The sequence below is a fragment of the Nelusetta ayraudi genome, unplaced genomic scaffold (assembly GCF_046127955.1).
Source record: "Nelusetta ayraudi isolate G7.1 ecotype Tasmania unplaced genomic scaffold, CSIRO-AGI_Nayr_v1 ptg000019l, whole genome shotgun sequence".
NCBI classification, from domain to species: Eukaryota; Metazoa; Chordata; class Actinopteri; order Tetraodontiformes; family Monacanthidae; genus Nelusetta; species Nelusetta ayraudi.
In genome coordinates, this window is record NW_027466069.1 from 4,290,415 (window position 1) to 4,316,072 (window position 25,658).

The 25,658-nt window shown below is 44.9% G+C and overlaps 2 protein-coding genes across 4 annotated transcripts; one reads left to right on the top strand and one right to left on the bottom strand.

Annotated features, from left to right (window-relative positions):
• Positions 1-572: 572 nt before the first annotated feature.
• LOC142888324 (SUZ RNA-binding domain-containing-like) lies at positions 573-4,862 on the top strand. The gene is made up of 4 exons (XM_076026517.1): positions 573-715; positions 1,968-2,017; positions 2,339-2,608; positions 4,019-4,862. Exons 1-4 carry the CDS (start codon positions 668-670, stop codon positions 4,122-4,124), a joined length of 474 nt encoding a protein of 157 aa, XP_075882632.1. The 5' UTR covers positions 573-667; the 3' UTR covers positions 4,125-4,862.
• A 1,908-nt stretch (positions 4,863-6,770) lies between these two features.
• atp13a2 (ATPase cation transporting 13A2) lies at positions 6,771-25,530 on the bottom strand. 3 transcript variants are annotated; one of them, XM_076026512.1, is made up of 29 exons: positions 25,184-25,530; positions 21,475-21,551; positions 20,862-21,029; positions 19,674-19,732; positions 19,518-19,584; positions 19,364-19,443; positions 18,711-18,788; positions 18,554-18,623; positions 18,334-18,468; positions 18,179-18,245; positions 17,164-17,295; positions 15,988-16,149; positions 15,565-15,675; positions 15,421-15,467; positions 14,581-14,769; positions 13,721-13,927; positions 13,380-13,487; positions 12,250-12,406; positions 11,990-12,101; positions 11,265-11,389; positions 10,975-11,138; positions 10,744-10,836; positions 10,528-10,607; positions 9,519-9,671; positions 9,315-9,411; positions 8,273-8,496; positions 7,461-7,612; positions 7,185-7,357; positions 6,771-7,068 (listed from the first exon to the last, which is right to left on the bottom strand). In XM_076026512.1, exons 1-29 carry the CDS (start codon positions 25,194-25,196, stop codon positions 6,904-6,906), a joined length of 3,465 nt encoding a protein of 1,154 aa, XP_075882627.1. In that variant the 5' UTR covers positions 25,197-25,530; the 3' UTR covers positions 6,771-6,903. The 3 variants fall into 3 exon arrangements, with proteins under 3 accessions (XP_075882627.1, XP_075882628.1, XP_075882629.1); XM_076026513.1 differs by lacking the exon at positions 25,184-25,530 and adding an exon at positions 22,983-23,228; XM_076026514.1 differs by lacking the exons at positions 19,518-19,584; positions 19,674-19,732; positions 20,862-21,029; positions 21,475-21,551; positions 25,184-25,530 and adding an exon at positions 16,361-16,416 and having other exon boundaries at positions 19,364-19,425.
• Between the last annotated feature and the right edge of the window lie 128 nt (positions 25,531-25,658).

A 25,658-nucleotide genomic window follows, 5' to 3' on the forward strand; every position in this document is an offset into this window, starting at 1 on the left:
CTGCTCTCTCAGACTGACGAGGTTTGGGATTATATCATCAACTGTAGAACTCCAGGTTTCTTGGATTTCACTTAGGTGAGGCTCAAATGGACCTCTTTCAGAACAAAAGGGGTCACATACTGTTTCGCTGTAGCATGTTCTGCAAATGGTGGTTTGATTTTTTTTTTCCCCCGCTTGTCTTTGGCTTGAAAGTATTTCAAAAACTGTTGTGATTTTAAGTCATCTCTATTTCCAGGTTTACCTAATTTACATGTTTATAAGGAGAAAAGCCAAAATGAATGTGACCATAAGTAAATACGTACAATTCACACCTATGGATGGACTTAAATTGAATGAGTAAGAATATATATGGTTAAAAAACAAACAAACTGAAAATTATGTAGAAAATAAATTTTATACAACCGTTAGAAATAAAATCGCATAGAAAACATTTTTGATGTGTAAAGTTTTCTCGTTCGGTTTTGCTTGTTTAACAGTGAAACAAGAATGACAGCACGGCAGGGAAATATTTTTCTGTCCTTGAGGGATCACCCAGTTGTAAGGCAGCAGTGTGAAGCTACGGGGAAATCCTCCAGTGATGTCACAGGCAGTCGAGCACCGGGAGGAGGGTCTGAGGCGCCGCAGGAGGGCGAGCTTCCCCACCGAGTGTGTGTGATCAAAATGAAACATGGATGAAGAGGTGGCCGAAAGTTGGGAGGAAGCTGCCGATAGCGGGGTAAGTAAAGCATTGGTTTTGGCTGAGTTTTGGTGAAGAACTCAACGTGGTGATCGGCTTCGATGTATATGTATTTTATTATTTATTTTAGTTTTCTGAAGTTGCCAACAGCGTCGCTCCGTTAAAGCAGCCATCACGGGCCAACAATGTGGCTAAGCTTGCGTTGGCTCCGAGGAAACTTGACGAGCTAGCGCTAAGGAGCTAGCGTTAGCGAGCGACGACTTAGCCGATCCTGGTAGTCTGGCGTTGTTTCAAATGTCGCATTTTTGCCCTCAAAAAGTGAAAGTGGACCAAATTTATGGTATGCCGAGTGAGGCAGCGAACTATTCCGGCTGTTGACGAAAACCCAAACTACATCGCTTTGAGTATAATTACTTACCAAACATGCACAGGCTAACGCGAGCTAATGCTAGGCTATTTACCGTGCTAACGTGGAAAATGTGTTACTGAGTAGTATAGTATAGTTGATAGCGTCTAAATGGTTCAACGCCACAAAGCGACAATCGCCAGATTGTATTAAAAATAAACTATTATGTGTTTTAGACGAATTGAATATGCGTGTTATGCTTGAAACCGTCCGATGAACCGTGGACGGAAACGAGTAAACTTGTGAATCTGTGAGCCCATTATCATGTGAGGTGGGTTATTGCAGTTAGTTTTCACGACTTATTTGGTTTGAGTTTCTGGACCGAGTAGTTTTTTCCCACAACCTTTTCGGTCACGCTGACCTTTAGTAGCCAGGCGGCGGAGGAGAATTGGTGCCAAATTCGCGAGCATTTTCTCCCATTAGCTAGCTATTCGTTCCGGTAGTTTGGCAGCCTATCGCCAGCAGTGACGTCACAAACAGGGCCTACGTGAAGAAGTTGGTGAAGACTTTTTTTTTTTTTTAAACACCCTGTTTGGATGGAGTTGTCTTACATGGCTGTCTTCAGCCACGTGGTTGCTTTTTATTTATTTATTTTTTTAACCTGTAGTTAAGAAAGACATAGAAATATCCTCGAGTTATTTTTTCCGTTGCAACATCAGCCGGTTAATGTTAGCAAGCTGAGCACTCACTGTTGTGACTTGGCAGCTGTCCTGCACGTATATATAAATAGATTGTAACTGAACACTGCTTTCCCGCCTCGAACATGCTGACTGCCTGGAGCACTTAGGGCTTCTCTGCAAAACTCAAACTGACATGTCTTGTTTGTTTGTTTGTTTGTTTGTTTTCTAAATACGTGTTTGCATTGTGTTTTCCCTCCCCCGGCAGGAAATGGAAAAGCGGTTAGAGGAGAAGCTAAGGATCAGCCAGAGAGAGAGGTAGGACTCCCAAGAGAGATGCAGGCCACAACATTGAGACCTTTCTTCAAAAATTGTGTTGACACTTAAAACAAACAAAAAAAAAGAGCGACTCCTCAGTTCGATCGTGTAGTTTGTTCAGAGGTCTTGAGGTTATAAATCAGGGGTGGGTGGACAAACTTTTTGACTCATGGGATACTGTGGCCTGTAAAATTTGACAGAGGAGCAGGAGCAGATGGATGGAGTGTTTTGGTGACCCATATATGTATATATACATATATATACATATGTATGTATGTATGTATGTATATTAAAATAACCAACCGTGTTGTTTTCTTTCAGAGTGTCAAGCAATAACTCCCTTCAATCACCAACAAGGACGACGATGGTGATCCAGGACGAGTCCCTGCCCGCAGCGCCGCCGCCTCAGATCCGCATCCTGAAGCGGCCTGTGAGCAATGGCTCGCTGGGATCTCCCCTCGGCCAGAACCGGCCCACGCCACAGATCAAGTCCCTGGCCCAGAGGGAGGCAGAGTACGCAGAGGCCAGGAAGAGGATACTGGGCAGCGCCTGTCCGGAGGAGTCGCCCCCGGACAAACCCAGCAATGACAGGTAGGCCTGCGCAACGTAGCAGCTGTTGGGTGGTTCTGTTTCTGAGCTGTGCGGCACAGCGTCGTCGTCTTCTTTTCTGGGCTGTCGAGCTCAAATACACAGTGGCGACAAAATGTAATATTTGGACAAAGTCGCTGGCCAACATTGGTATTTGTTTTAAAAAATCTTCCTCCGGCTAGAACAGGGAACATTTCTATATGGACCCAAACGAGTTTTGCTTCAACCTGAATATGAAAGAAGAAGGATGCCTCTTTTTCATTTGCAACCGTCTGATTTAAATTTCAACAGTGGCCTTTTTCCACGGGCTACTGATACATTTAAAAGTTGAATAACTCTAATAAACCAATGACGTAATAATAATAATATCCTTCAATGTACGTCCTGTGCTGATTGAGTATTCTGGGATTTGTAGTATCAGGTTGCATGTTATGGCACATGTGCTGTGTAATACCAGCGGGCCAGCACTAGCAGTGCTTTTGTGTTGCCTCGCGGGGCCAAATATAATTACACTGAGAGGTAAAATGTATGCTCTCGCAAGTGGCGCATTCCACTTTGTAATTTAGATCGGATCATTTGTGATCCTAGTGTTCCCTGTCCACGCAACATCACCCCCTCCCCCTTCAAAAATGTAGCTTTACTGTGCACTTTGATTTTTATGTCCTATAGCAGATGTTTAAGCCACTATGTTGCAAACCCCTTGCAGGGTGGCATTTTCAGTGAACTCTACTCCTCGTGTTTTTATGAATACAGAGACTTATTTAATGGTTTGTCCCTTTTTGTTTGACGTCGTCTTACGTGTGCAGCGTCGGATAAAACAACAAAGTAGAACCAGAGCTGCTGCTTTGAACCTTTCTAGTGCCAGGACAGGCGCACATCTACGTTTCCACCCTGGCAACCAGCGGCGTGATCTGTTTCCTTTTAATAACTCTACATCCCAACCTTCTGGCTTGTGTCACAAGACGGCCCTGCGTGTGGACGAGGTCACTTTAAAGCGCCTCTGACGTGTGCCGGGATTCTTCTCTCCGGTCCTCCGATCTCACCGTGAGCTCATTGTAGTCGTCGCAGTGCTTTGGTCTACTTTCACTTTCTGTTCTCCCGTTTCCAGAAAGGCTTTCGCTTTATTGCACAGTGCATGCTGAAGCACGGGAAAGCGAGATTTCCCGAACGAGCTGAATATGAGACGGTGCTCTTCGTAAGACGGCTCCACGCTGGGTTAAGCTCTTTTGCTTCCCGCTGTGCCAAATTCACCGTGTCGTGCAAAGTATCGATCCCACAATTGGCAGTGTGGACGAGCGAGGCCGCAGGTCAAACCGCACGTGGCGCCAGGAGTGGTTTGATGAGCGCTGTCAGGAGAGAGTTCACACCCAGGACCCGGCTGCAATTAATACCTGCCCTCTGTCTCTCCGCCAGGTCGGGGCGCAATAATTCCTCTTCGCCTTCTTCGGAGGACTCGCGGTCAAACAATCACGCCGTCAGGCAGCCGGACAGCACCCACGGCTTCCGACAGCACAGATAAGTGGCCCCGCGGGGCCACCCAGCTACTGAGAGGGGAGAGAGAGAGAGAGTGATCGCACGCCGGTTGAGCAAACGACAGCAGTGAATTCTTCAGCCTTCCTTCCCTCGGTTCCGCTCTGTTTGGACGGGCCGCGTGCACACCAGTAGCAATTCTTGTGGAACTCTAAAAAGAAAAAGGAAAAAAAAAAACGGGTCAGCGAGAGTGCGACGGAACCGCACTCTCCTCTCCCCTCTCCAAGTCTGTTGACACTGTGATTATGGACAATGTTCTGGACTCACTGTGATGATGATGATGATGATTATGATGATACCGATGATGATGATGATGATCCCTTTAAAAAAAAAAGAAAAGAAAAAAAGCCCCGCGCCCCCTCCTCGACTCGGCCTCTGCTCCCCTCGGGCCCCCCAGCCGCTCCGTCTCAGGATGCCCACGATGCAGAAGCAGAGACTCTGATGAACAACGTTGTGACGGCCCGCAGCAGCAGCAGGAGATGAGCTGGTACTTGGGCAGCAGCTTCTCTTTAGCAATAATACCTGACGTCACTTCTTAAACGTGTTTTAACTTTTCTGGCTTATACAGACTTTATCTTTTGTTTTCTCATCTTCAGTAGGGATGCTTTGATAGGTTTTTATTTTATTTTTTCCGTGCAGATTCACACACCTACAGTAACCTTCTCATCGAAACGATATTTACAATTAATTTCTTTTTTCTGTCTCTCTCTTTTTTTTTCTTTCTTTTTTTTTTCTAGAAAAATATGCATATCTGCCATTTAAGATAAAGGAAATTTAGTCATATTTCCTCCTTTTTTGTTTTGATGATAAAATGGTTTACTCAAACTACCTTTTGGTTTCGCTTACACCTTAAATGCATCTGCTGCAGTTTGTGCTCAGCAAAATGTTTGCATGATCAAGCAACCTTTATATGTAAATTGCCATTTAAAATTTTTATTTTCTTGTTGTTGTGAATGGTGGGTGAGGGTCCTGTTTTATCAAGTCCTTTTTTTATTTAAGCGTTTCAGCATTCTTCTTTATTATACACAAATTTTATTTAAAAATGTAAAGCCAAAAAAAGTCAAATTATTAACAAGAGATTATGGATTCAAGTCCATTTTTAAGTAGCTTTTGTCTGCCTTTGTGTGACATGGCTGCAATGTCAGAGCAGTATTTTAGAATTAAAAGGAGAAAAAAAAATGAACCAAAATCCCTTTTTTAAAAAAAAAAATTTTTAATTTAAAGAAATAATTAACCCTGTACATACATCAGTTTATGAAGATGTCATGATGTGACAGAAGCGTTGGCAGAAAGTTGAGAGAGGGAAGCTTCGGGCCTCTCTGTCAGAGCCGTCACTGGTGTGAAGTACACGTGAACTCAGGTGCAGGTAAACGATGCTGAATGAAAAGAACAAAGATTGTATTTTATTCTGAAGACTAGTCGTCGGACTGCAGATGTCTGTAATAATGCGCGTAACGCAAAACGTGATGTTGTGACGATGCCAGAGAGCGCGCAGCGAGGCGCAACTGAGATGTCCTGAGCTGGATGAAAGCCAGTTGTTGGTTGTTCTGTCTGTCTCTCTCTCTGTCTGTTTTTTTTTTTTTTTTGAGAGGGCATCAGCGTCAGAAAATGACCCGACGACCCGTCACGTCCATAGATAGTCTCCAGTCTCTCATCGTCACCCGTGCAGAAACCTCAAAGCCATATATTCAGTGACGCACATCATCGATAGAAACGGTTGCGACAAAACGTGTGCCTCCTGTCTCGAATCCTTACTTCCTGGTTTTTGGTTATTATTTTGTTATTTTTACTATTACTGTAGTTGAAAATGAAAAAAACGAAACAAACTTCGAAGGTAGAACTCAAAATACTGCTAGAAGATTTTAGTTCAGGAAAAAGAAAACTGCAGAGCTGAATACGGACTTGTAAAATGAGATCCCAAGTTAAAAAAAACAAACTGCCTGTAAATATTGATTTAATAAAATGATTTGCAAAAGGTCGTCAGTGATGTCTGGTCGTTTGGCTGAAGCAGCTCAGGGTGAATTCTAACCGACGTGATTTTCTTGTGGTCAACAAGAGCAAATCTCTTGGAAAACTTTCTGTGCAACGTTGGAGATTTCAAACTTGAGATCTCAAGTGATCCAGTTGTGTCATCAGGTTATAATTAGATTATGGGTGTGGGGAAAGTCTTTCCGTCATTTATCTCACATCTAAATACCACTGAAGGCAACACTTTCAAACAAATATGATTTAATGATCAGCGCCCCTTACAATGTCAAAATTCAATTCAATTCAGTTACTTTATTGACTCCTTGGGAGAGTTCCCTCAAAGGGCACTGATATACCCCTCGCTAGTTGTTGGCTCTGCCCTCTGAGACCTTGTATTTTTTCTGCTTATTAATATGAAGAAAATGTAGCGTATCAAATGCAGCAGGAAGTTAAAACCAAGCATTGTAGTTGCAGGTTGTAAACAGAGGGCTCATTATGAAATGATTTTTGGTGGTAATTAAGTAGTCTACTCAGACTGAAAATATAGATCTGAAAACTGGTGTCAAATAAAGGCAGTTTGGTTCTTCCCAGAAGAAGCTAATGCCCGACTCCTGTTGTGGTTGAAAAGAATATAGGATGTTTAAAAAAACAAAAAAGGTAAACAAAGTACATTAAATAAAATAACTTTATTCAAATAGGTCAAAGTGGCATTAGTTAATGACGATGCGGCTCAGACATGACGCATTTCAGAGTCCAGGGGGAGGGACGAGGTTGGGCGTGTGACCTGATGCTAGCTGATGCTAGCTGATGCTGACGACTGTGTGATTGGTCGGCAGCAGCGGCTGATTGAGAGGCGGCCACGACGGCGAGTTGCACAGAAGGCTGTTGAGGCGTTTGTATTTTTTCTTTGACGGATGATTTGCGTTGCAGCGCAGGTGGTTGAGCACGCCCAGGTCGATCACCGCCTGGAAGAAAAACACAAAAATATCATACAAATATAAGCAGTCGAACTTGTGTGTTTCAGAGAAGGATGAAGATTCCCAAAGTGGAACAACAGTTTGCGTCTGGCAACATCACTCACCTCCACGGCGAAACACAAAAAGAAGTTGAGTGCTGCCAAGGCCAGCAGCAGCATTTTAAAATCCATGTACTGGAAGTTGAACAGTTTCAACATTTCACAGACGAACGCGCCGGGTAACACCACCAGCCAGGACATCACTGCCAGCAGGATCAACAGGATGCAGAGGAAAATGACTGCAGGAAAAGAAACGCACAAATCCTGATGCCACAGTCTGATAGGTTTGACTCGTTCCTGCGAACGCCGGAGGCCGACTCAATCCAAACCTCGGGGACTTACTGTTGTGGTAGAGAGGTTTCTTGTGAGGGTGGCCCTTGGTGACCACCACGGCCAGGATGATGTACTGGAATCCCGAGAGGTAGAACACGCTGGCGTTCTCCATGTTGGGCAGGTTCTTGTCCCCCAGTCTCGTGTGATTAAGAGGAACGTACCTGGAAGCAGGAAGCAGAAGAAGAGGAAGACGGCGGCGATGATGCCTTACTGTCAAAAATACACAAATGTGGAAATCAGTGGTTCTCAACCGGTGGAGTCTCAGGGCCGGCATTTTTTCCCCCCTCATCATGAAGTTGCAACCCAAAATAAAAACGCAATCCCATTTTCCATCATGTCCTGGAAATAAATTGTTGAAATTATTGAATTGAATTGTGCATCCTGCAAAATAAATGCCCAACACTGTGTCTGTATGGTGTCCATACGTGTGTGTGTGTGTGTACGCACACACACACATACATATATATATATATATATATACATACATACGCATATATATGTATATATACACATGTACTGTATATGTCTGTATGAGTATATATACTGTATGCGTGTGTGTATATATATGTATGTATATATACATATATATATATATATGTATATATACATACATATACATACATATATATAACATTTATCTACACATACATATATACACACATATAAAAATATATATACAACACACACACACATGTATATACACGTGTGTGTGTGTGTGTGTGTGTGTGTGTGTATATACAGTATATGCGTATATCCCTTCCTCGACCCACCAGTTGAGAAACGCTGGTGTGAATGATGCACTGCGACTTCCTTTGACGTACCACTCCTGCGCGGTGGTGACGAAGACCGCCGCCACCTGGAAGGCGATGACCATGCAGGTGTGGAGGAAGAGGCTGCCCAGGAAGGGCAGAGCCAGCAGGCTGGCCGGCGGCCTGCTCGAGTGCAGCTGCATGCTGGGGCCTCCTCGGCCCATCACGATGGCCAGCACGCTCATCAGGCAGATGTCCAGGAACAGGAACTCCAGGTCGCTCATGTTCGTGTGTAGCTGTCGAGAGGCGACGGCGGTCAAGACGCGCGGGAACCGCCAGATTTTTTGACGTTACGCACGTTAAGAACGCAGGCTGAGTCGTGGAATTTTTCACCCCACAGTTTCGCAAGCGGAGGCTGTAACGCGACCTGCCCTCTAAGAAGCAGGTGTTGAACGAGGGACCCGAGTTACCAGTTCCTGATCTGGTTCCCAACAGGCGTTGGCGGCCAGAGCTAACAATGGGGCGTACAGCTTGACAAAAGGACTTCTTGCAGGAGGAATGAAGTTTCTTAGGCTCGATTGCACAAGTGCAAATAAAACGAGGCGGGTCGCGTCCTCTCAGGATTTCAGAATATTATATTTGAAATCAGTCACTCTCTCCGTCATCGATGCTGGAATATATCCAGATTAATAAATTCTGTATGTATGCTGTGTGTATGTAATCTGCTTACTCATCAATGACTGCTTTAAAACAAGAAGAAAAAAAAATCACTTCACAATTACTGCTTTCTGTTTTTTCTGCTGTGCTGTCATTGGCTTATCCTGCTGTGCTCGGATTTAGTTTTAATCACCGCTTTATAAACTCTAGAGGGTCAAAACAAAACCAGGGCTCCATCCAATTGTGGTGCAGTAACGGAGAACGAGGTAAACTACAGGTAAAAATAAAACTATAAAATATCCCTTTAAAGTAGGCACTCCGTATCCTACACACACATCCCACCCGTTTCTTCTATTATTTTTTTTTTTTTTTAAATTTCCCCTTTATCTGCTCTAAAATATCATATGTGATGTATTGAGCAGCCACAGAAGCACAATGCTGATGCTGAGCGACTCACTGTGTAGAGGACGAGGACGGAGCAGAACTGGATCAGGCTGTACATGGCCATGTACCTGAAGAGGCTGAAGGAGGTGATGAGAGAGCAGCGGCCCTCTCTGCGCCCAGGAGGAGGGGGGGAAAAAAAAAGCTTCACTACTTATTAATTTCTTTGATTTAGCATCGTCACCACAGTGTCAGTCACCGGCCTTTGTCCCTCACCCACCTGATGACCAGCGGCACGCAGCTGATGTCGGCAGACTTGGACGTGAACGGCGACGCGACCGAGGCCTCGGCCTCCGACAGGGACACCCCGACGTCGGCGGCTCTCAGGGCCCCGCAGTCGTTGGCCCCGTCCCCGCACATTCCCACCCGGTAGCTGCAGTGGCAGAGCAGAGGTTCCAACGTCAGCTCGCTGCATATACTTTACTGCTCCGAGGCTGGGAAATGACAGTTTTAGTAAAAGTACTTGAGGTACTTAGCCATGTTACAAGGCAGCATAAAGACTGTACGTTCACTTCCGGACAATTAACACTACTGTAGTCAAACTCATGAAATAAGACCGCGCTGTGTGCCGATTCTGAGCATGTCCTCGTGAATCCCGTGAACATTGCAGCCATGGATGTTTTATAGGAACTGGATACCGGATTGGCAATATGGCAGCGAGCCGATTTTTTCCCAGTGGCCACTCAAGGTACTGCAGCAGGACTGGACGACTGTGACATGAAACGCGATTCATAGCAAATCTTTCTATTGAGGATTTTTTTCAGTTCTGGTCTTGTAGCGTTTAAAAAAAAAAAATGATAAAGGCCAGAAAATCCCCAGAAAAGAGTTTATTCCCAGCGTGACGTCACCACGTCTTACGTGCTGCTGTGTCTCAGCTCGTTCTGATTGGCTGTGTCCTGACGCGTCTGTAAGTGACTTTTTCCAGAATGGTTCTGATTGGCCAAATAGATCATGTGAGTTACAGAGGCATGATGGGAAGTGACACTACTGCGCACGCTCTATGGGCCCGTTAATGTGGAAGTCAAAATCCTTTTGGGCGTATGCGCTGGGTGAGCAACACTGCAGGGCCGCAGGGCCCTTGAGTTGCACGTAGCTGCACACTGGCTGCAAGCTGCAACTTGTTGTGAGGAGGATCCTTTGTTCCTCACAGGCCACTTAAAAAACAAACAGCTCAGCATGTGCTAAAAAGGTGTGTGTGTGTGTGTGTGTGTGTGTGTGTGTGCACTCACTTCAGGTTCTGCAGCTCCTTCACCAGTTGGGTCTTCTGGTCCGGAGTCATGCGGGCAAACACCGTCGTCCGCAGCAAAACCTGCAGCGTCGCAGAACAAGACCCGCCCCCACGTATTCGTTTTGCCTCCGTTCAAACCACAACAGAATTCAACCATTTGTCCTCCGTGGCCGTTTCACGGCCGTGATAAGAGCGCTGCCGCTGGGAGGCCGCGTACCTTTGGCAGATACTCGGGGAAGTGGTCACAAAGGGCAGCGAAGGACTTGCCGCTAATGGCCAGGTGGTAGTTGGCGCCGCTCTGGTACAGACCCTGGCAGGAGGAGCACACAAGGATGTTTATACCAGCAACACAAACTGGTTCTGCTGGTTCTCAAAAAACAAAAAAACAAAAACATTCAGTGAAGTTCAAGCAGGGTCTTTCTCCTCGCCGCCAACTAGCAGGACCAACCAGCGTGACGATCTCGACGGCGCCGTGGTCGTCCTCCAGGTTGAACGTCAGGGTCGGCGCCGACTGGGCCGTCTGGGGTTTGGCGTCGACGAATATCACCTGCTCATCGGACGCCACCATGGAGCAGCTCTTGGCCACGTTGACGGCAGTCAGGATGTTGTCGCCTGCGGCCGATTGGTCGGTCGGGACGAGATGAGAGTCGACAGGTGCGAGCGAGATGAGGACGCTGACGCCAGACATTTCAGAGGAGGAATGAGAAGGAAAAGGAGGGAAGAAATGTCTTCCAGTACCAGTGACCATGATGCAGCGCAGCTGCGCCCGTCTCAGGGTGCTGATGACGTCGGCGCTCTGCGGCTTCACCAGGTTCTTCATCATCAGGAAGCCGAGGAAACGCATGTCTGTCTCCGCCTCTCCGCTGCAGAGAGACGGACGAGTCAAAGAACACGCACAGGCCGGCTTTCTGTCTCCAAGTTATGAGTGTTGCACCGGAATCGGCGATGGCAACCTCATAATTCACAAAAACTAAACTTCACATTTGCAAAAAAATAAAAAAACATGTTTTCTCGAGGGAGAGATTACAGTTGAAAATTTGAGAATAAAGTTGACGTAAAAAAGATGAGATTTCCCGAAATTTTGACTTTATTCACAAAATTTCAATTTAAAACTCAAAATGAAAACTTGAATAAAAATCTCCCGTCTGCAATATTTTTTTCTCTTCTTGTGGCCCTAATCCTCTTTCATACAAAGCTGCATGCTGCCAGGGCAGCCATGTAATTTTATTTATGCAGCCATGCTGTGGCATTTGTTTTGTGCATTTTCATAACAAACGTTCAATAGTTTTGCCTCAATCACATGTGAACCACGCTGCTGTTTCAGCTTTGTATGTTTGGTTGAATGCACTTGGTTGGTGCTTGAGGTGTTCAAGTGTGTGAGGGCTTATTTGGAAAGAAAAAAAAGACACAAAACAAAACAAAGAGAAATAAAACACACAGTCATATACTGTGTGGGTTCTCACCGTTCAGTGGTCTTGAAATCAGTGCTGGCATCTAAAGGTTTATAGGCTAATGCCAGGACCCGCAGGCCGTCTCTGGAGAAGCTGCTCAACTTGGCGGCAAACTGCGACGGCACTGTCAACACCACAGGAAGAGTGATTCACCTCAATTCCTGGCAAACTCAGTGACACTCAGTGAAAAAATGCAATGCAAAAACTCGAAAATTGCACCGCAACAGATGCAGAAACTGAAAGTGAAACAAACAAAAGTAAAAATCCCGGACCGGTTTCTGTTTGGCAGAGGCTGGCCACCATCTCTGGGGATCCTTTGATGAAGGCGAAGGCCGAGCGCCCGTGGCGCTCCACCGCCACCACGCTCATCCTCTGCAGGGCCGAGGAGAAGGGAAACCTCTGGACGATGGCCATGGCCTCACTGGCACCCTGACAATAAACATAATGGGGGGCGGGGGGGAGACACAAATATTGAAAGATAGTGACGGATGAGCACTTTCCCAGACAGTGCACACAAATTTAGTGGCGTGCAAAGAAAGATCAGAGGCAGTGGTGTCGTACCCGCCTTCTTATCATACACATCTGGATGTGGCCGAACAAATAAAGTTTCAGCAATCAAGTGCAAAAAGTGGCGCAAACACAAATCAATTCTCTAAAGCGGCACTAAAGCAGTGGCTGATTCTCAAACAGACAAGAATATAAAACATCCTTTTAATCACATTTTGAAACGGAAACAAACTGATACGTATCTTTGCACATTTTTTAGCGTTTTTTTAGGGGGAAAAAAAAAATTCACAGTAGGTTTATCTGTTCTCAGATAGGACTCTAGGTGGCAGTGTTTTTCTTTGCCATGTATTTGCAAGTACAACTGAATGTCAAAATTAGAAAATAATCTACAAGTTTTGGCTGATTAGCTTGAAATACCACGATTCAGTAACGTTCGGTATTTAAAACGAAGAGATCGAACATTAACGTTTGATACAAGTTGATTCATCTTTACGTAAGACTTAATCATTTGCCAGCTGTTCAGATTCACGTTGAAACGATCAGAAACAGTTTTAAGGCGACTCATTCTCGGAAGTGATGATTCACACGAACAACAAACCCATTTTGTCGATGATGGGTGAGCGCTCGGCCTCACAACCCCCGCCAGCCTTTGCAAATGATTTGCTGCGAACGCAGCCTAATTTAGGAAAGGAAGTGAAACCAACCAGTCTGAAGAACGTCTGGACTGAAATAAAAAAAACGCTACGAGGCACGAACAGCTGCAGGACGCCAGCGAGTTGTCAGACAGAGCGCATCACCGCTGGTTCGCTGTTCCTTTTCATTTTAACTCAACAAAAGCCAGACGAGTTATTAGGAACGTGTGAGCGGAGCTGAACAGGCAGCAGGAACAACTCACGGTTCCCTGAGACGAAGGAGGCGGAGGAGGCCTCATCACGGCCAAAACCCTGTGGCCTCCGAACTCTGCGTCCGCTGCACTTCCATCTCCGTCCGGCTCCTCCTGACTCTGGAAGTGATGGAAAATCATCACGTCACAACACACTCGCATCTCGAGGACAAAACCCCAAAAGGAAATATTCAGATTTCAGAGTGGAAACAGATGACTGTCCTCACATTAGTGTGTGTGAGGTTCTTAAACAGCCTCTGGTGTTTCATCAGAGCAAATATCATTTTCGCCCCCCAAAGGAAATATCAACAGCTCAATGAGGTCATTCTTTGAGTCACAAAAGTGAGTGTTACCCATCCGGTGGACTCCACCATCTTCAGCTCCAGGGGGTCTCCGAGCGGCTGACCTTTCATCAGGGTGACGGTGTGGCAGCAGGCCAGCCCCCACAGCATGGGGCCGGGTGGGAGGAGGCGGGGCTCTTGCACCAGCTCCGAAAAACCAGCCGCCCCTCCTTCCATCACCCCCCACACGTCCAGGCCGTCCTCGGTCAGAGTCCCTGTCTGCACAGTCAAAAAAAAGTGAAAAAAAGTCCCAGCCAGAGAGAGGTTGCAGACAAATTGTACCGGCGGCGGTTTTATTCTTGTGGTCAAGTCACTCCACAGCTTTAAAAGGAAAGTGAGCCTCCTTTAATTCTCCCAGCATCTAAACAGGACCAGGTTCACACTGGAACTTTAAATCAATGAAGACTATACTGTCATTATTAGGCTTAAAAGTGTCATTTTTAAATGATTTTGGTAGGTGGTGGGTCATTTTTTTTTCAATGTAAAAAATGTAACGTGGTTGAAAGACAGTAATAAAACACTGGTTTCACCAGAGGTATTTACAATCCGCCTCTCTCTGTTCGGCAGGTGATATTTAAAGGGTCAGTACGCACATTTTGCAAACAAGATCAATCTTTGTTTTCAGACGTCCCACAGGATAACAACATCAGAACCACATTCTGGGCTGCTACAGATACAGCATGTGCTGACACAATGTACTGTCATTGACTCAGAAGACAATCTGCTCGTTACGTGACGGCTATCACAAGCAAATGAAACGCAGTTACTTTTTTTTTTTTTTTAAATGACTCCACTGGACTAAAAACGCATGCTCATAGAAGATCCCTTGGAGTCTGAGACACGGGGTCAAAGCCCCCCCCCCTCCTTCTCACCTTGTCGAAGCAGAAGACGGAGACCTTGCCGCTGATGTTGATGCGCGACGGGCTGATGCAGAAGATGCCGTTGCGCTTCAGGCGACTCTGGGCGTAGATGGTTCCGGTGGTGATGGTGGCCGGCAGGGCGGCCGGCACGGCGATGGTCACCACGTCGAGGGTTCTGATGATCAGCGCCTTCCACGTCGCCTTGACACGGGCGCAGGGAGAGAAACGGCGCAACGTCACGTCGGGTTTTTATTTCATCAATGGCCGAGTTTCCATTAGAGTTTTTCAGAAAAATAAAAGCAATATTTCTAAAATTTAGACAAAGTACAATTGGGGTTTGCAGGTGTTTCCACTGAATGGTGTGCAGCACATCAGCAGTAATTATCGCAAAATCCTGTCCCATGAGACCCCACCTTGAGGAGGATGGCGGTACAACATTTCTTGTACAAATCTACATTTTGATGTTGTTTGCTGTCAAGAATGGGTGTTATATTTTTCCTCTTTGATTACTTGTCAAAAATATTCCGTCTCCTCCTCTGTCCAAACATAATGCACCGTTTTCACTTGAACTGAACTGGTCACGTGACCCTGTGCGTCACATCCGGTGAGGCGTAAATGCGAAAAAGTGTTTCCATGACACTTCTGCGATATAGCTCTATATGGATACGTCTGAAAAACCACCTCATGAGAGCGTCAAAACCTTTTAGCGACATTTGAGAGGTTTTCTGAAGTTTCCATTATCAGTTTTTTTATTGCGATATTTAGGTTTTGCGCAATTCTAGCGGCAAAGGAAACGCAGCTACAAACGGACAGGAGAGGCAGAGCCGGTCGGATCCCTGCGAGGTGGCTTACATTGTCTCTGTAGAGGATCACAAAGCTGTAGATGGTCCCGATAAAAGCTGAAGAACGAAGAAGGATAATTATTATTGCACACAAAGCATCACTTGGAACGTTCTTCAGAAACAAAAGAGAGTCCAGTCTCTGCTGCCGTCTTACCAACCAGCCCCAGGATGAGCAGGAACTTGACAGCGTCCTGGTAGAAGCGGAAGTTGGTCGGCTGAGGGTACATGATGGAGCTGACCAGGCTGCCTTTGGCTGTGAAGAAGCCTGAGGAGCACAATAGCCGGCATTTAGACGCTTCAATATTAAAATAGAACAACCCTGTGGAGGAAAGTTAATTTTATGAGCTGGGGGGGTAAAAATGATTTGACTGCCAGCATAAGCTCCACTGAGGCTCAGGGGGTTAAAAACAACAAGCAGGATTATTCCAGTAACAGTGAAAGAAAAGTTTGGGAAAATTAGTCCAAGCTGGGCCTGAAACAACTTTCCTGTTTTCTTAAAGTAAGTTGTTAATATATATGTACTTCTTTCCAACATCCAGCGCCACTCACTCCACACGTTCCGGGCGCCTCGACTCACCCGTGCTGGTGACCACGGCGATGGCGCCCCTCCCCTCCCGGCCGCCTCCTTTGGCTTGAATGAGTTGGGTGCCGCAGAAGAGGGTGTGTCTCCGCTCGCCCTCCGAGCTGTAGGTCCTGTCGCTGGCGGGAAGCGGCGTCTTCAGCACCGGGACGCTCTCACCTGAAAGACGTGCGCAGGTTAAAACGCACCGACTCTGACATTTGCTAAGCTTTTAGTTTATTTTTTTTATTTTTTAACTCATTCAACATGTTGACCAGCAGCTAATTTCAGCTTTGCACAACAGTCTCTAGGTTTTGTTGTTTTTTTGTTTCAATCTTTGCAACCTTTAGCTTCTTTAAACTAATTTTTAAGACAAAAAAAAACAACACACCTTCCACTAGTGTTGTAGTCAAGACCGCACCAACCAATACCAAGACACCATCAAGACTGCAGAGTATCGAGACCAGGGCAAGACCAAGACTTTATACATCAAAGAAAAATAACAAAACAAAGAAATGACCAGTGTCTTTTTTAAATTCAGGTTTGCTTCTAAATCAAACATCTCTTTCCAGCAAGGTATCTTTTAAGAATTGAATTGGTTGAATGAAGTAATAATAGAATAATAAAAAAAAAAAAAACTTTTCTTCATAAAAAAAAAATGAACTTGGAATAATTCGGTGTGTCACTCTGGGTGCCACAAACGGAGCGGAAAACGGCAGCAGATGAATTATTTTCTGTTATTATCGTGTCATTGCAGTGCTGGCTGAGTCTTGACCGGTCTTGATCAAAAATCCGTCCGGTCCAAGGCCGAGTAAAAATGCCTCCGACTCCAAGATGAGACCGAGACCCTTAAAAAGTGGTCTCTCCAGCACTACTACACTACACTACCTGCCACTGACACAGAAGCTTTGGTGCAATCAAGCAGAAAATGTTAAAACTATAATTAAGAAATGATGATTTGGGATCGCTATACCAGAAATACTACTAATAATAAAAAGAAATGGATGGAAGTTTTAGGTGGCACACATGGTAAACCAGCACCAGAACACCAAAAGAATCCCAGCAGAATCCCGGGGCGGCTGTGGCGACTGAAAACTGTGGTTACCCTGCGACAGCAATAAATCTCTAAGGGGTTCTTGTTGCCAATGAGTCACAACAAGAGGAGAGGCTCAGCGCTGTTAGCCGATGGCTCACCTGTTAGCATGCTCTCGTTGACCAGACACTCCCCGGCCAGCAGGACGGCGTCGCAGGGCAGCAGCAGACCTTCCTGAGGAAGGACGAGACAGTCGCCAGGAACCAGGTCCAAGGAGGTCACACATTCCTCCTCTGGGAGAACAAAAAAAAGGAAACGCCCAGAAACAAATGTTTGCGTGGAAAATGATGGCTCGGAAACAAAGTTATGGCTGGGAAAAAAAATGTTGGGCGACGGCCATACGTAGCCCCCAGAGATCCCAGAATAAAATTCAAAATACCGCATTCCAGACTTTTTAGTCGGGGTGTAAAATGAAGTCTCAAGCTTATGAAACCTTTTCAGAGTTGTTGGAGGGAAATGTGAAAAGTGCATTGGTGTGAACTGTCCCTTTGGAAACCCTATCATCTGTTCACATGACTCCAAGTTTCATTCAACATTCCGCTTTCTACATGCAGCTGCGACAGTCACGGTGCAGAGAGAGTGGGTTTTTCTTTATGCAAGAAGAATTGTCACACAGCTGGAAGCCATCTATTCTATTACTAATTTTTCCATTGCTTCTATTTAAAAACAAAAAAAAAACCCTTAAGGGAAATCCCAATCTCCAAATAAATCTGATTATAGTTCTCCAAAAAGAAAAAAAGTGTACAAAAATCTAACTGGGTTAAATCATAAAGAGGTGATACTTGAATATATGATAATGGTAACACTTCTATCAGCAATAATAACAATAATAATAGCATAAAATGATGATACAGTGTATTAATATTAGGATCAGGACGTTCAGGATTTTTTATACTGGGGACCAATAAAAAAAAAAAAAAAAAAAAGATAAACTGCAGGAGAACTAGATGGTTTAAAAGTGTGAATATTTCCATGACGTTTTGTTTGTTATTTCTTTGGCCAAACGAGGAAAATAAAGGTGTAATGCATCTTTGCAAAAATAAAGCAATTTACTCTGTTTTTTCTCTGGTGAAAATCTTTTTTAAATGAAAAAGCAAAACACACGGTCGAACGTACCTCCCGAGGCTCGACGCACTGTGACGTTGGTGAGGAGCTGGGCCATGTTTCGAAGGGTGACGCTTTGCTGTTGAGACGCACAAGTTGAGCGCAAGTTGCACAGCATTCTTATTTCACGGCTAAAGAATGCGAAACGTCGGGGGAATCTCGCCCACCTTCCGGATCTCGTACAGCGAGATGCTGATAGACAGAAATGAGATGACCAGAATACACACGGCGTAATAGTAATAATTGTCCACGATCCACAGGGTGATGCTGAAACACTGGAACACGTAGAAGGGGTTCAGAACCTAAGGATTAAAAAAAAGAAAAAAAAAGAGCACGGTCAAGAATGAAATACACAAATGTGGATGAAGAATTATTTTCCCAGTTCACCTCTTCGAAAAGAAGTCGCATGTAAGATTTGACAGGCACATCGATGAGGTTGGGACCATAGATGCATCTCCTGAAAAGATTCACGAGGGGAAATTCATTCACTGCAGTGCCCTGAGACCAAACGGCTGTGTGTGTGTGTGTGTGTGTGCGTCCTCACCTGAAGCTCTGCTCCAGGCGACTCAGCCCCTTCTGGAAGCCACTCAGGTCCTTGTAGGTCCAGTCCTCACTGAGGACACTGCCCACAGAGAGGGGAGGTTTTCATGCCAATAATAAATATCATTCAAAACCCGTTTTTTTGTTGGTTGTTTTCTTGTCTACAGATCTTCAGTCGAGCAGATGGAGAGGAAATTAAAAAAGGAAGCAAAAAATGAAAAAGCATAAAACAATCTCTTTAGACGAGGATAGAAGTTGGCAAATGAGCCTTTGTTCTAAGAGGTTTGGTGTGTTGGAGGGTTGGAGGATGTGTTGAAGTTCCTGGCGGCGGGAACCTATTTGGGAGGCACCAACTTGGACTTCCAGATGGATCAGTACGTGTACAAGAGGAAAAGTGATGGTATTTACATCAACAGCATCAACTTGAATGTGTGTGTTGGGTTATTTTAAAACATGATGATGAAGCTGGGATTTTGCCTGAGTCAGGTACAGGTTTTACTCATGCAGATAAAAAAAAAGAAAAAAAAGAGAGATTTCTTTTGCACATCCAAAATCCAAAAGCACCTATTTAATGGGTGCGCATCTTTTTGCACACAGGTTTTCACTCATCAGTGCCATCAGTGTGAGAGCGTCACCGTGGACGACGTGTTCAAGTACCTGACGCGACAGAAAGCTCCTTTCCTGTCCAGCCATACGTAGCGCATTCCCTCGAAAAGGTAGTAGCGCAGCAGCACTTTCTGCAAAACAGTGAGGGGATTTCATGAGAAAACACACACGTGCACGCACACACAAACACACTCTTCCTACTCACCTCCTCCTTGTACAGTTGAACTGTGTCTCTCCATTCGCAGTCGTCCATCTCGCCCTGCGATTCCAGACTGAGAGGGAAAAGAATCATTTAAGCGTCTGTATATTTGCCTTTTGATTTATTTTTTCTTTCGATGCGTCCTGAAACGCTACCACCGACCTGCCGTGCGCCATCTCCTCTTTAACCACCTCCACCACATGCTGCTGTCCAAAGGTGTCCTGGAGAAAACAAGAAATAACAGCACCCATCAGGTTCAAACTGCGGCTAAATGGGCCAGAATGTCAAAGACGGTGTTGTGTGTTCCATAATCAGCAACCTTTAACAGCGATGAAGCGCTCGGGGACACTGTAAATATTCATTAAATGACGAGCCAAGACTCGACGACGGTGACCTCAGTGCACCTTTCCGCTGAAAACTAGTCCTGCTGTTCTCGCTGACGGTCTCTGACACATCAGACCCGACCGCTGCCCAGCAGCAGTGGATTGTACATCCAATGCGGTTTGGTCAGATTTACTTGTGGGGTTTGAACAGTGAGGGTCGGTGCAGTCAGAACGCTTCCTGTGGGCTGATTTCCGAGTGGCTGCGCGGGCTAAATCCATTGGATTTAGGAGCCGCTCCCTCTGACTTGCCAGGTCAGACTCCTTGAGGCTCTTTTGTGGGCTGCTAACCCAGGGCTATAGCATAATCCTGCTGATCCATCATCAAGGTGAGCTGGTTCTGACAGCTGCTGTTTGACTACAATCCGCAATCAACATCTCCAGCCAGTAAATATACATCCATGATGATGAAATGGCATGGTGTATACCAGTATACCGAGAACAAGTTACTTTGAAACAGCTATTTTTTAATTATTTAAAAAAAAAATTTTTTTTAAGTTGAAACGTGACCCATTAGAAGTCAACTTAAAAGTCAGAGGATACATTTTTAGGGTGTTTTTACTTATCTCTAATGTAAAAATGGGTCACTTTGGACCCTCAACATTATTTGAGGGTTAAATAATGAGTTCCTTACACATTTTTTATTGTGAAATTTAGGTTCTCAGGAAAGATCGCCGCTTATCAATTAATCATTAATCGATCGATAAGGTCAATCAACTATCGATTAATGAATTAATCGATAATTTACATCCCTATATGGTCCATTTAATGTGGATGAAAGTCACTGAATCAAAAGAAGACACGTGCCATGGAAGGTCACAACGGGGGAAAAAAAAATGGCAGCGTGGAGGTGGTCTCAGACAGCTGAAGAAATTGCTGCACAAATCAATCCAAAAGCCTGCCGGCGTAATTCTCCCTGCGAGCCACTAATCTCGCGAAACCGAAAGAAGGAATCCACTTAATCTCCCACCTTCAAGAGCAGAACATCGGCCAGAGGCAGAGGGCACGAGCGGCAGCGGGCGAGGACGGCGAGCCGGGGGCGCCAGTGAAACACGAGCAGGACGAGGCCCAGCGACAGCGCGGCGGCCACGCGGCACAGCCACACTCGCCACCGCACCCACTTGTATCCCTGAACGTCCTGCCAGGGCACAGAGGCAGAGCGAATCACGTCACAGACAATGTTACGTCAGCGGGGGAAATCTGGAAATATTTCAGAAACATGTGACTGGTCTCGGTCTGAAGACAGGTCAGGCCTTTGTACGGGCAAATGATCGGCATTCTGAATCAAAGGTCCAGTGTCTACAGTGCGTCCATGAGGCCGATGGACAGAAAAATAAAATAGCGGCGGCACACAATGACTTTCATACTTTACTTGTATTTGTTGAAGGGAATGCTGCAAGATGTTTTTGGGTGCTCTACCATTTCTGTCTTAAAGTTTTATTCATGAAAGTTCAATTTCGATGTTCACACTCATATTGTGTTAAAATTTGCTGAATTTAATAAAAGCAAAAAACATTCTTTTTTTTTTTTGTCCCTGCAGCTGTTCAACCTGAACACGTGAAGGACACTGTGGAGATTCTCACCATGTGACACTCAGGGATGAAGAGGTCGCCACGTGGACAGGGCGAGGGGAGCCCACTCTGTGGCTCCAAGACACTACCTGCGGGGAAACAAGGAGGTTACGTCATTAATAAAGTTCAACTGATTTGACACGCGACTGCTTCGTAAAGTCACAAGCACAGTTCTGATGCATTGGAGGGGAAAAAAAAAAAGAAAAAAAAAAGAGATCCCAGTTTTGAATTATCACCGTTTTATCTTTGCATTCCGGAGGCGGTCAGCGACCTTCTAGTTGGACGCGACTCTGGCGAGCTGACCTTAAAACAGCCCGAGGAGACGATAGAGAAGGAATGAAACTGTCAGCCAGGACGCTGCCGGTGAGATGAGTGTGGACGCCGCCGATAATGAGGTGAGATCTCGGCGGAAAAAAAGTAAACAAATCCAAAAAAAAAAAAAAAAAACTCAACTCAATGAACTGTATTGTTGGCTCTTCGTTGTGACCGAGGAGTTTTTCTTCTCTCGCCACTTTAGCGTGACACATCAAGGCTTGCCACAAGATCATGGAACACACACCTGATGTCACTTTTGGCACCAACAGGAAGCCTTGCCGAAGCCAGTTCTATCTAGCTGATCAATATTGATTTTCAAGCTGTTTAAATATGTGAAAACAAATCAAATATAAGCATTTAAAGCTTTTTCTTTTTGTCAAGTGAGGACGACTTGCAAACTTGGGCATAACTTGTTATGTTATATTACAAATGTTCCTTTTCGATAAAGTGCAAGAGGTAATTTTTTATGAGTGCCAGCGATACAGCTGAGATCATCTGAAATCTGACACATGTCCTGTGCCGCTGAAGATAATAATTTGCTCTGAAACCCTAAACACCCACTGGTAACTGCTGAAACTCGACTATCAGCATCATTCAATACAACTGTGGGCAGCTTCATATAGGGCCAGTTTAAAATACACACAAACACACACACACACACACAAAAAAATCTCATACAACACACTTTAAAGTGTTTATACGTATTTGAATAGAGTTTCAGTCGACAACCACATCGTCGGCTGTTCTCTTCTATACAGACTGACGACCTCCCACCTGACACTAGAACACCTATACGTGTTCCTGCCGAATCCGGCCTTCTGATTGGCTGCAAGGTGTCGATTCATTCTATACATAGGACACCTCTCCCGGCAAGTTTCCTCTGCCTGCGCAAGCTAGGTCGGTTATCAAAGTTATATCAGCTCACACGATGACGACTGTTGTTTTTGTTGTTGTTTTTCTTTGGGGGCAGTGAGTAACATCTAGGTACATCTAGCCAAGCGAGATGGTGACGCGAACAGTTCATGGGACAAAAAAACAAAAAACAAAAACGATCTTCGAGAAGAATTGAAAAGGAGGGAAAATTCCCAATAAACTACGACGTGATGCATCCGGTCAGCCAGGCCAATAACCGCTGGGATAAAGTGCGCAGTGAACTCCGTGAAAGTTGACGACGCTTCCTGTCTCATCCAACACGGCGCACTCACCCCTTACACTGGAGAAGAAGATTCCCTGGTGAATGATCAACGAGGAACAATGCCACTTCAGTCGTGTTGTCGACGGCTGTTCACGGTCATTTCAACAAGAGGGCGGGAAAGAACGGAGGAAAAGAGCGGAGGAAAAGAACGGAGGAGGAGTGGCTGCCGAGTCCCGTCCCGCCGCCGATGGATCCCTGCAGCCTCCGCAGCGCAGCGCGGCTGGAACCCGCAGAACGGAGCCCGAGACCGGCAAGAGACACCGCGACAAGGAAGTGTGGGAGTTTTTTTTTTTTTTTTTTTTTTTTTTTTGGCTGCACCGTGGGAGACGCTGCGCGCAAAAGGCTTTATCTTCTAGCGCCATCTACTGGGGGTTAGCGATGGACTAGCAGCCGGCCCAATTATGTGGGGTTGAGGGGTAAGATACGATTACACCGGCATATTTACATGACGTGACATTGTCACTGTTATGGTTGGAGGGTGTGTTTGCCAGCAGGGCCCACCCGGGCCCACCGGACGGCTTCAGCAGTGAGCAGAAGAAGCTCTCTGTGCAAACAGGTTGATGCCAGAGGCCAGAGGTCAGAGGAGACAAGAGTGGTTGGACGGGTTCCAGATGACAAGAAGACGAGTTAAGCTCAAATAACCACAAGCAAAGTGTGCAGAGGGGGCGTCTCTGAATGCACGACACGACACCTGGGGCCGTGGAGTAACTAGATGTTCTACGGCAGGAGTGTCAAACTCAAATATACACAGTGGGCCAAAATTTAAAACTTGGACAAAATATCGGGCAAACATTGATATTTATTGAAAAATCTTCCTCCAAATGTAACAGTGAACTTTTTTTATATGGACCCAAACAAGTTTTGCGTCAACACTGAATGGAACAAGCAAAGCTTAATGCTATACGATAAAAAACAGAAACAACCAACAACTTCATATTGCACACATGCAAAATTTAATTTCAAATAAAAAAAAAAACACATCAAAATAAATAATATGTATATAAATATGTAAGTAAATAGTATTTCAACAGTAACTTTTTTTTTACGCGGGCTAAAAATTAAAACATTTAAAAATAAAATAGCAATATTTAACCAATTAATTCATAATAATATCCTTCAATGAACGTGCAACCATTCAAGCCCACGCCTTGCAGTAGCAAGAAAAAGTGCACCAAGAAAACATTACTTATAGTCTGTTTAAGTAAGTAGACCGCCAGAATACCAGCAGAGCATTCTGGGATTTGTAGTATTAGCAATATATCTACTGTATGATACCGGCGGGCCAGCTCTGGTAGTCCTTTAATATTGCCAAATATAATTAGACGCACTGCCAGCCAAATTTGGTAGACGGGCCAGAGTTTGATACCTATGGTCTACAGGTATCAGAGGACCACACTGGAGGAAAACAGCTGGTCTGGTCGGTGTAACTCAGAGTGGTTGTGTTGTTCTGCAGATGTGTTAAGTTTTTCCAATTTGCGATTTTTGATGTAAAGTATCAAAATGCATCGTGACTATTTTTCTCACTGATACACTTTCATTCCTTCAGTAGTCGGGATTTATGTTGCATTGTAACAGTTCAGGACGAAAACATTCTGCAGTCAAAAAGAGGATGTTACCATGCAAAATTGACCAGATGGGCACAAGACTGTCATATGAGCAACAAGACAAAAAACAGCTCATCAAAAACCACCTAACCACCAACCAACACGTTAATGCATTAATTGTAATTGGAAAAGTTATATGGAGCATTGGGTTGAACTAATTGGATTACATGACAAGGAAGTCAATAAGAAAACTGCTTACCGCCAATCTAAAACAAAAGTAAAGGTAATAGTAAAGCAATTATAATGCCGCTTTGGTACTGTAATTTGGTATAGTGTCACGGGTTTATATATATATCTCTCTTTCGCTAATTTTGTCGAATCATCATGGATCAACTTCGCTTTAGCGTCATTCTAACTACATTTTACTGACTGTCGCTACGTCCGTCCTCTTCTTGCACCGCGGAATCAGGCAGAAAATGCAGTGGGTGCATAATAACTGTCTGTCAAGCGTCCGAGCTAGAAGCAACTTCCCCACAGACGGCCAGATAACCCCCGACAGCCTGGAAGAGGCGACGCGGCCAACAGAGCTCCGCGGCATGTCTCTTAGCTAGCAGTTAGCTTCGGTTCCCTTTCTCCATTAAGATTTACTATGATGAGACACACTTACCGCGCCTGTCCATTTTTAGGTCAGGATAACATGTTCCATTTAAAAACACCGCGCTCCCTCCACAGACCCGACTGCCTTCAAGCCCGAGCGGTGGTTCTACTAGTTCCTTCACGTATTATCTCAGCTACAGGCAGCAGGCAGCTCGCTACGGGAAGCCACGCAGTCCAAAAAGGTTTGATCGCGCGTTTTAGCACCGCGCGTTGTCAAATTTTGTTTGTATGTTGACTGAAAGAAAAATTCGAAATACATTTTGACAACAATCACACAATAACACTTGTATGATTCGTTAAGATGAATATCCAAACGGAAAATATTATAGGGGGTAAAATGTTTCTTGATTGACTAGCCAATGACCTAAAATTGTCCTTAAAAAACATCCCTAAACTAATTATGTTGCAATCATTTAAACTAGAAGTTAAAGCCAAATGGTCAAGAGAGTAAGAAAAATATGGTCAGAGAGGTAAGAGGTAATTTT

Excerpts from the sequence above, each read along its gene's own strand:
- LOC142888324 (XM_076026517.1), top strand. The coding sequence starts at position 668 with ATGGATGAAGAGGTGGCCGAAAGTTGGGAGGAAGCTGCCGATAGCGGG. Across the intron at positions 2,018-2,338 it reads AGGATCAGCCAGAGAGAGAG|AGTGTCAAGCAATAACTCCC; the intron begins GTAGGACTCCCA and ends GTTTTCTTTCAG. Across the intron at positions 2,609-4,018 it reads GACAAACCCAGCAATGACAG|GTCGGGGCGCAATAATTCCT; the intron begins GTAGGCCTGCGC and ends TCTCTCCGCCAG.
- atp13a2 (XM_076026512.1), bottom strand. Across the intron at positions 12,407-13,379 it reads CTCCTTCGTCTCAGGGAACC|GGTGCCAGTGAGGCCATGGC; the intron begins GTGAGTTGTTCC and ends GTTTATTGTCAG. Across the intron at positions 7,358-7,460 it reads GAAACCTCTCTACCACAACA|TCATTTTCCTCTGCATCCTG; the intron begins GTAAGTCCCCGA and ends CTTTTCCTGCAG.